Genomic DNA, 9859 nt, shown 5'->3' with positions numbered 1-9859 from the left:
TTTTTTTTTTTTTTTTTTTTTTTTTTTTTTTTTTTTTTTTTTTTTTTTTTTTTTTTTTTTTTTTTTTTTTTTTTTTTGGGGGGGGAGGAGCGGGAGGGGGGGTCCAGGCCCAGCTGCCAGGGTGTGAGGCCCCGGGCCAGGAATGGTGTTCCAAGGCCAGGAGGTCAAAACTTCTTCCCCTGAGCCTGCCATGTTCTGCTTCTCTGCTTTCCATTTTTTCCCCTCATTCTTTTCACAGTTACTCACATCCTCCAGCTAGCCTGTTCAGGAGAAATAGATTATGAGCCACCTATATGATTTAATTTTTCTGGTGGTCACATTAAAAATCATTTATCTCCTTTTTTTTTTTTCCTTGTTAAGTTTTTGAAATCTGGTGTTAACACTGACGGCACATCTCAGTTCAGACCATCCGTATTTTGTGTGCTCCAAGGCCACGTGTGGCTCGTGGCTGCCATATTGGACAGCGTGGCTCTTCTACATGTGGAACCTTTGTGATGTCTGAACCGAGGAAGAACCACTCTGTGCGAGGTGGAAATATCGAAATATTCATACCTAAGCAGTGGTTTATGTGTATTAAAGGTACAGATGCAAGTACCAAAACATGGCTGCACCTCAGAATCGACTGGGACACCCGTTAAAAATATGACAGCCAGTGCCTAGCCCCAGACCTGCTTCATTAGAATGGGGAGTGGATGGAGAGGGATCTGTATTTTTAATGAGCTCCTTGGGTAATTTTGCAGCATCCAGCCCAGGACTTTCCACAGAGGGACATTTCCAAATGATCAGACAGAGAAGTTTGAAACCCCATCCAAGGCCATGAGGCCAGAGGCCAGAGGCCACAGAGAATCCAGCTCCTTATTCTCTCAAACGGTGGTGTTATTTTACTCGTACCTGAAGCCTGATTTGCATGGGTATGTATTCCTAACAGATAGACATTTTGGTCATTTGTCAGAATTAGGTTATCACCCAATTTTTAGACAAAGGCTGTTCCTGTAGCTTTCTTACCTTGCTTTGGGGATTACTTTTTTTAAAATTTTGTATGTAGGGATTTGTAGGCAGGTGCTGCCACCTAGTGATGGAAGATGCTATTGCTACAAGTTGGAATAAATGTGGGCTTGCCCTCTGCTGGTGAGACGGTGTAGTTACTACACAGGGTTCTGCTGGCGGGGGCCTCTGGAGCGTAGCCACGGCTGACATCATAAAGCGGCGGTTCTCAGATGTTGTTCCTAGATCCGCAGCGAAAGCATCTCCTGGATGCTTGTTAGAAATGCACATCCTTGGGCCCTATTCCAGATATGATGAATTTTAGAAACTCTGAGGGTGGGGCCAATAACCTGCGTTTTAACAAGCCCCCCAGGGGATGCTAATGCATGCTCAAGTGTGAGAACCAGGGTCACAGTCTAAAATCATAGTTCTTGATCTTTTAGAGGGAGGGACAGTGGTCCCAGGGAAAAAGGCACAAGTGCACATGCACGCAGACTTTTGCAACCACTTTAGGAGAGTTCATAGGCCACGTGAAATTGTTCCAAATTCTATGGAGGTGGGGATAGGAGGGAGGGAATGGGCTAGAGGTCCATCCTTCTCACATATGGTGTCAGGGAAGACAGACTCTGGGTTTTGTGATTAGGAAAAGGTGTCTTTGCTCAAGTAAAATCATGGTTTTTAAATTAGTATATTTTAAATTTTTCAACAATAAAAATGATTTCAACAATATTATAATAAATGTAAAGTTTATATCACTTCTGTATAAATTATACAAATTAAATTATAGATGATCCAATATTAGAATGCCTGAAATTTTCATGAGAACAGTTTAGGAATTCAATATCACCAAATAGTTATTTGTCTTGCTTTCACCAAAATAGCATCTTTTGGCGGTTTCAATGCTTACTTGCTCCAGTATCTCATTTTCTCTAGAGATAATTGCTGTATTTGACAGTCTTCCTCTAATATTATAATCCTCAGATATAACATAAACTTAGGTTGCTTTTTAAAATAAAAATTGAATTTTGAGGGGTGCCTGGGTGGCTCAGTTGGTTAAGCGTCCAACTCTCAGGATTGTGGGATTGAGCCCACGTTGGGCTCAGTGCTGGGCTTGAGATTCTCTCTCTCCTCCCTCTGATCCTCCACCTACCTCACCCTCTCAAAAAAAAAAAATTTTTTTTTAGAAGCTATATTCTCCATTGCCTATATTCCCCACCGGCCAAGTTAACTATATCCTAAAAGTTACAAAAGTATTTGGAAATTCCTGGTGAATTATTGCTGTAAATATACTCTACTGTCAGAAGAGACATGTATTAGAATTTAGAAAGCAATTTCAAGTTTTCAGTTCCTCATACATGGTGACCCATCAACATCACATCTCCTACTCTGTTTATAAGTTAATTTCAATAGCAAATTTGACGTTCTAAAGCAGTGGCACATAATTAAAATTGTTTATCTCTATCTTAATCTTTCCAATTACATGTCATCCAGAAAACTGGGATGTCTGTGATATTCTTTCAGTATTGTAAACCTTTCTTTCTTTCTTTCTTTTTTTTAAAGATTTATTTATTTATTTTGGAGGGGGGAGGGACAGAGGGAGAGAGAGAGAGAGTCTTAAGTAGACTCCACACTGAGCAGGGAGCCCAACACAGGGCTTGATCCCATGCATCTGAGATCATGACCGGATGAAACCAAGAGTCTGATGCTTAACTGACTGCACCACCCAGGAGCCCCTGTAAACCTTTCTTTTAATAATGCTATTACTGAAGGCTCCTGGGTGGCTCTGTCAGTTAAGTGTCTGCCCTTGGCTCAATTCATGATCTCAGGGTCCTGGGATTGAGCCCTGTGTTGGGCTCCCTGCTCAGCGGGGAGCCTGCTTTTCCCTCTCCCACTGTATGCTGTCTCTCTTGCTTGCTCTCACTCACTCTCTCTCACCCTCTCTGAAGTAAATAAGTTTTTAAAAAATAATGAAATTACTGTATCTAATGTAGAAAAAAGAAACTGCCTTTCAAATCCAGTTGGGGGTCATGGAAGGCCGGATCATGAGGCTTTCAAAGAGCTTCCTCCTTTCTATCTATGTATCTATCTATCTATCTATCTATCCATTTATTTATTTATGGTGGAGAAGTTGGTGTCAAAATCAAGAGATTCTGCAATTTATTTAGCATCAGTAACAGATGATTGATAAACATAATCACTGGTTGTATTCAAAGAGTTTCTTAATTTCTTTGATGCTGTCAAGGTCATTATGCACTTTGAATTTGGCTCCTGCATCATTTGGCTTGTGTCATTAATTTTACCTCATCTAGCATCTAAAATTATTATCAAGTAAAGCTTCAAGTTGACATTTTTTTCAGAAGTGTACCTTTGGTTTGCATTTAAGTTCTTTATCAATAAAATCATCAATTTTTAAGTGATTATTGCATACTGCTCTTTTAACTCAGTCTTTCCATTTGGCCTTTGAAATTGGCCTCAAATTTACATTGTTAAACATGTTTTTTCATGCAAATCTGTATTTCATGTAGCTGTGAAGGTCTTGGACAATATTTTAAAGACTCAAGGGTCAAAAGAGATTTTTGCTGTATTATTCACTAGTGTACACAGAATAAGAAATATAGAATGTCCTACAAGTATTTTAGACAGTTTTCTGTTGTGCTTCATTATGTTTCCTACATATATTTGCAGCATTATATATTCTTGGATTTTCAAATTATGTCTTGTTTAGATGCAGTTTTTTTTTTTATAAGTGGTCTCCTGAATCCATGCACTATTTTTTTGTCTGTCAGACAACATTTGAAAGGTCAAATGTGCAAAGAGGGGAATAGTTGCATTTGAGAAATGAGGAGCCTAATGATAATTATTCACTGTTCTACAGGGTTTGTACCAGGACTTGTATCCAATATAACTGAATGTTTTTTAAACATTTCTTCTCTTATTTGAAATGATTTAATTCATCACGTTATTTTTTTCATTCTTTAGCTCTGTTTTGTCCCCTAAATGAAGTGAAGTATTATTCAGAGTTGATGTTTACATTCTGCGTACATGTGCTACCATAATATTATCAATAATTGCTTCATTTCTGCCAAATGAAGACAATGCACATTACCACAGTTATACGTACTGTGGGCGATTCCCTGTTAGATATTGCTTCAAGTGGGGTCATGCCTATTATGTGTTCAACAGAAGCTCATGGATATATTTTCTTATTTTTCTGCATTACCGTTCTGCAACATTGACAGTTATGTATTATCAAGTAAATTTCCACTTTTAAATACGCAGTCCTACCACGGGTGTGCGTCTGCTTCTCATTGTGCTTACGGAGAATCTTTGCTGTCTTCTGCCAGGCTTTCATGCATCTTCATGCTTCAGTTTTTTCCTTCATCCACGAAGAGTTTGTAATACGGATAAAACAGACTCTTTCGAGGTAGAATAAAATGACAAGACTCTAGCGATTATTTTCATCATTTGGAGAAATTTGAGTGAAATGATTTTCTCAGAACTTCCTACCTCTATCGTCCTTAGAAAGGGGAGATTACTTTTCAGAGGTGAATAATCTTCAATAGGAGTGTCCTGTTGCATAAAACTTAAATGACATGGTCATGGACCCGGATTAAAGAAAGTATATGCAGAAAAATGGTTTCATAGGGGTGTCGGGTCTTCCTGCCTTTCTCATTTTTCTTCAGTATGACTGACACTGAGGCAGAGGCTGCCCGTGCGTGACTCACACCTGCCACACTCCGTTAAATCAAGAACCTCTGTGCTTCCTTTTCTTCCCCTATGGAATTTCTTATATTTTCCCCAAAAACATACTCAAGTATCCATACAATTTTCCTTCTTTTTCTTCCTTGATCGTTTGCATTTTTGTTTTCCAAATCCTAAATCTGAAAACTTTAAAAACATCTAGGGGAAAACAATGTACATAACAGCTTAGTGTTTTATCTTGGTATTTGTAGTATCTGAATATATCCATGTATTAATAAAAGTTAATATTTGTACTGATGAAAGTTCTGTAACGAAAAATCGCCATGACATAACTTGCGGATCATTATTATATAATAATATCTTTGGGACACAGTGAATTATTTGTGGAGAATTATTATCCTGTGATTTATCCCGCAATGAAAGTACTATACATTTTAACTGAAAGCTCATTAATACAACTTCAGTAGAGTAACAAATATCAGGTGACATTAGTGGTAAGATGGAGAGTAAATTTAGCAGGGCTCTACAATTAAAGAGCTTTCAAAAAATACAAAAAATTAACATGCCACCAATCACCTATTATCCTTTAGCTCCTTGTTTGGAAGCACGAGTGCAATAAGGTGCAATGGAAATAATGCGATTTTTTTTAAAAGATTTTATTTGTTTATTTGACAGAGAGAGCCAGCGAGAGAGGGAACACAAGCAGGGGGAGTGGGAGAGGAAGAAGCAGGCTCTCAGCAGAGCGAGGAGCCCGATTCTGGGCTCGATTCCAGCACGCTGGGATCAGGCCCTGAGCCAAAGGCAGATGCTTAACGATTGAACCACCCAGGCACCCCAAGAAATAATGTGATGTTAAAGCAGCAAGGTCCTTCAGTGATGAAGCCCATAGTGTGAGCGCGGAAGCAGAATATGGGGCGATACCGGCAGAAGAAGACGCAGGTCAGGCCCCCACTTCCAAGCAAACCATCTTGGGCATCGCCTGGCTTCTCAGGAGTGCCTTGGCTCTGGTGGTCAGGGTTTTTGAGGGAACCTGGCCGCATGGTTAATAAAGCTTCCAGAATTGTTCACCTGCCTGCCGAGCCTCTGGGAAAGGTGAGGTCTAAGGCACGGCGGGGGGGGGGGGGGGGGGGCAGAGGAGGAGCACGAGGTGTAGATGGGACAGGATACTGATTTCACCCCGTTTCCTGACTGTCCGAGGCTCCTCGCTCGTGAGTGATGGCCACAGAATCCCGGAGTGGCAGGGCTGACAAAGCACACGGGGCAAGCCCTTGACCTACACGTGAAAGAGGAGACCAAACCCGGATCAGAGGGAAGTATGTTCTGACGATTCCTTGGAGCTTCTCAGAACTAATTTGAAGTTCTAACCATGAGACAAACATTGTGAGGGAATACTTTTTAAAAATCAAAAGAAAAAGGATGCTTCTGAAAAATATCTTTTATTTTTCTCTTCCTGAACAAGCGAAGTCCACATCCAGCTTCTCCTGACCTCCTGGAATCCAGTCCACCATGCTCTGAGGTTCGGTCTCGGGCCTCCTAAGGGTCGTGACTCAGCACAAGCAGTAACTCAGGCCGGAGACTGCAAGCTTCTCCCCCTGCCTCCTACCTGTCTTCAGGTGAGACTCGTCCTGCCCCAGTCAGGTCTTCAGCCCTTTGCCTTGGCCATCAGGGACTTCTGATATTCTGTTCATAGATAATAACTAAGAGCGGGGGGGGTTTCCTACCAAGTCTAATTGAGTGTGCCTACTTGAAATCCTGAAATAACTGAATGAAGCATATATATGTATTGCTGTGACCAAAGAACTCGATCACTCTCCCTTTCTTATTGCCTGTAGCCCTCTGTGTGAGAAAAGGGGAAAGGGAGGGAAAGTGGGCATACATTCATGCATTGATATGTCTGCAACTTGGACAAAGAAGCCATGTGAGGATTATGGATAGTATCACCTAAAATAAGGTATGGGAGGTCATTTATGGATTTCAATTTGCTGTGAGCGCTGCTTGTACAGAATCAAAGACTTACAGGTACAATTTCTCACTTTCCCTCATCTCAGAAGGCTCAGAATTGCTGCTGTTGTTCCAGCTACAAAACAGATTAGGACCTGAATCAATGGTGGGGGAAGAGAGGAGGGGCTCATAGTCCATCTGGACAAAGGAGAGGCTTGCCCTCCCGACATCCTCTTTTCCAGGACTGTGATTTTCCCACCATCAAATGAGGTCTTGGCAACATGGTCAAGTTGCTCTTCTGTAGACATTGGAAGAAAGGGGAATCAATTAAGTATTTGAGTTAGGCTAGACTATGCTGTAGTAACCAAAAAAATCCTCAGATCTCAGTTACTTAACACAGAAATGATGTATCTCTAATTAACCTAAAATCTAATGGACTCAGACAGCCCTCTTCCATCTTGAAAGCTCGTTTTCTGGGGCACATGTCCTATAAAGTCACCATGACAGGGGAATTAAGAGAGAGAGAGGATCCCATGGAATAATTCTAAGGGTCTGGCCTGGAACTTCTCTCATCTTCTGTAATGTAATCTCCTGGCCCCAGTCTAACTGCAAGAGAGGCTGGGAGACATAGAGGAAAAGTCATATAAGCCCCACTTTTACAAAATTGTGCATTTGGGTTGATAAGTAATTTCTGAGGTTTATCAATTCCAAGTAAGACACTTCCATACAGGTCTCTGCAAGGCCAAGGCCATTGTCAGCTGACAACCCTCCTTTGACCCTAAAAATATGCAGTACATTCAGAGGCTTTTGGGGGTATTGCTGGTGTTCACTCCCCAGTTCCTGCATGAAGACAATCCCATCTAATCCGTGTATTGGAGTTTTGCTTTACAGGAGCTGCCAATGATCAGAAGCCTTGAGAGGCCTGAAACAAAGGCTACAAGCCACAGAATCTTGCTTTCTTGGGCTCGCAGACTTGTCAGCAGCCCTTCATGCCGCCAAAGCAATGTGGTAGGAGCATCTGCTGTGTGCCCGGGTACCCAGGACCTCATCAGGGTAAACATAAAAACTGGTGGCCAGACAGAGCCCCAAGAATGGCTAGAGTTAAAAAGACTGACAATACCACGTTAATAAGGATGTGGGGAACTCAAGCTGTTATACATCACTGATGGGAATGTAAAATGGTGCAGCCCTTTTTAAAAACAGTCTGGCAGGGGCGCCTGGGTGGCTCAGTCTGTTGGGCAACCAACTCTTGATTTTGGCTCAGGTCATGATCTCAGGGCTGTGAGACCAGAGTTGGCCCCCTCTGGGCAGAGTCCGCTTGGGATTCTCTATAAACAAACAAATGAAATCTTTAAAAACAGTCTGCCAGCACTCATAAAGTTAACCAGACGTTTACCATTTGCCCCAGCAAATCCACTACTTAGTTATTTACCAAGGAGAAATACAAAGCTATGTTCATAAAAATGTGTACAATATCGTTCACAGCAGTTTTATTCATATAACCTCAAACCTGGAAACAACTCAAATGTCCACCAAGTGGTGAATGGATAAGCAAATCGTGGTGTCCCCATACCATGCACAACTACCCAGTCATAGAAAGGAGTGAGGTATGAAAACACACAACAATGCGGCCGAAATTTCAAAACTTAAAAAGTCTGGTTCTATAGTTCCATTTATACGACATTCTGGAAAAGGAAAGATTAGTAACAGAAAGCCACTGAAGGGGTTTCCCCGGGCTGGTGGGGGGGCGCGTGGGGGAGGCGGGGAGATGAAGGGCAGAGCTGTACAAGGGAGCGTTTGGTACGTGGGAACTGTTCTACGTCCTGATTGTGAGGGTGATTTAACGACTCTATATAATTGCCAAATTTATCACACTGTACGCTTAAAACTGATGAATTTTATTCTGTTTAAGTAACACCGTAAACAACAAGAAAAGCAGGTTGGAGGATATGCTGACAGCTTGCAAGAATTCAGACCAAACTCAAACTAAAAAACCAAGTCGCCCCACAGTCGGGGGCCCGAATTCCTACCAGCCCAGCGGCTGGACCCCAGGCTGCTCCAGTCCCGGCCCCTGCGGAGGGTGGGCGCGCTCAGCACCCCGCCACGCGCTCGCCTTTTGCAAAAGCGGCTGGGCGGCTGCGCCCTCCTCTGGCCGAAGCTGCTACTTCCATTCGCGGCAAAGCGCGAGGCTGCCTGCGACTCTGAAGGCAGCTGCCGCCCGCGTCACTGCGGTTTTCCCAGAGCCGCAGCCCCCGGCCGCACCTACCAGGAAACAGGTGCGCAAGCCAAGCCGCGGGAGAGAGGGCTCTTCTGCCGGATTATTTTCAGGGCGGCAGTGTTTGGGGGAGAGGAGGCCCCCCTCCCCCGGCCTCCCACTTAAGTTCCTTGCTGGGTGCTGCGCCTACGCTCAGATGCCAAGTACCGCTGCCGGTTGCGCGGGTGCATCTCAGAGGCGCTCCCTCCTGGTCCCCTCCGGAGGGGCCGAGCCTGCAAGTAAAGTGAGCGGCAGCCGGAGTCTTCTGCTCAAGCTTTGTCCTCCCCCAACTACCTCCCTCCCCGCACTCGCCCCCGTCCCCGTCCAGCAGCCGCTACGCTTCCCCGTGGTCCGTTCCTTCCCTGCTCTGAGGCCAGCGGCGGTTTCTTTCACTTCCCTCGCTCAGGAAAGGACGGGACGCTTCTGTCCCGCTCTCCAGGGACGGCTTGCAGATTCCCGTCCCCACCGAGACAGGCGAGTCAGCTCCGCGGTCCCGGCCCCTTTGGCCTGCTTACTACGGCCCTGCAGGATGAGAAAGGAACCCGCTTACCGCTGTGCCTATTTTCCCGGGTGTTCACCCCACGTCCCACCTGGGCACCATCTGGGAAAAACCTGACGGCGCAGATGGTTTGAGCTCTCCAGCCCGGAATGCCCTGCTGGGCCGTCGTCGCCGCCAGGGGATGCATTCCGTAGAGACGTTCGGCCCTTGCCCAACCTCAGCAGTCTCTTGCTAATTTTGGTTTCTAAAAGTAATGTTGCGGTGTCTGGGTGGCTCACTTGGTTAAGCTGGGACTCTTGGTTTCCGCTCAGGTCATGATCTCCTGGGTCCTGAGCTGGAGCCCTGCAGCCCCTCCCCCCATGCTCAGAGGGGAGTCGGGTTGAAGATTCTCTCCTGCCCCCACCCTATTCAAGTCCAACGCAGTCAGAAACACCTGCATGTTGGCGAGCCTTTGAACAAGCCCTTTTCTCTCGACCTGG

At 44.3% G+C, this 9859-nt stretch overlaps 1 protein-coding gene across 1 annotated transcript in view; it reads left to right on the top strand.

The window, feature by feature from the left end:
* LOC105238544 overlaps positions 1-9525 on the top strand; it is a 188705-nt gene extending 179180 nt beyond the window's left edge. Inside the window, exons 12-17 of the mRNA XM_034669085.1 lie at positions 741-911; positions 5362-5778; positions 5884-5999; positions 6146-6299; positions 7519-7635; positions 8540-9525. Coding sequence (XP_034524976.1) covers positions 7631-7635; positions 8540-9497 — 963 coding nt within the window. The 5' untranslated portion in view covers positions 741-911; positions 5362-5778; positions 5884-5999; positions 6146-6299; positions 7519-7630 and the 3' untranslated portion in view covers positions 9498-9525. The remainder of the gene's footprint in view (positions 1-740; positions 912-5361; positions 5779-5883; positions 6000-6145; positions 6300-7518; positions 7636-8539) is intronic.
* The last annotated feature ends 334 nt before the right edge of the window (positions 9526-9859 follow it).

This window comes from Ailuropoda melanoleuca, chromosome 1, assembly GCF_002007445.2.
Source record: "Ailuropoda melanoleuca isolate Jingjing chromosome 1, ASM200744v2, whole genome shotgun sequence".
Lineage (NCBI taxonomy): Eukaryota > Metazoa > Chordata > Mammalia > Carnivora > Ursidae > Ailuropoda > Ailuropoda melanoleuca.
Note: the sequence above shows the minus strand (reverse complement) of the source record. Positions and strands in the feature narration are given on the sequence as shown.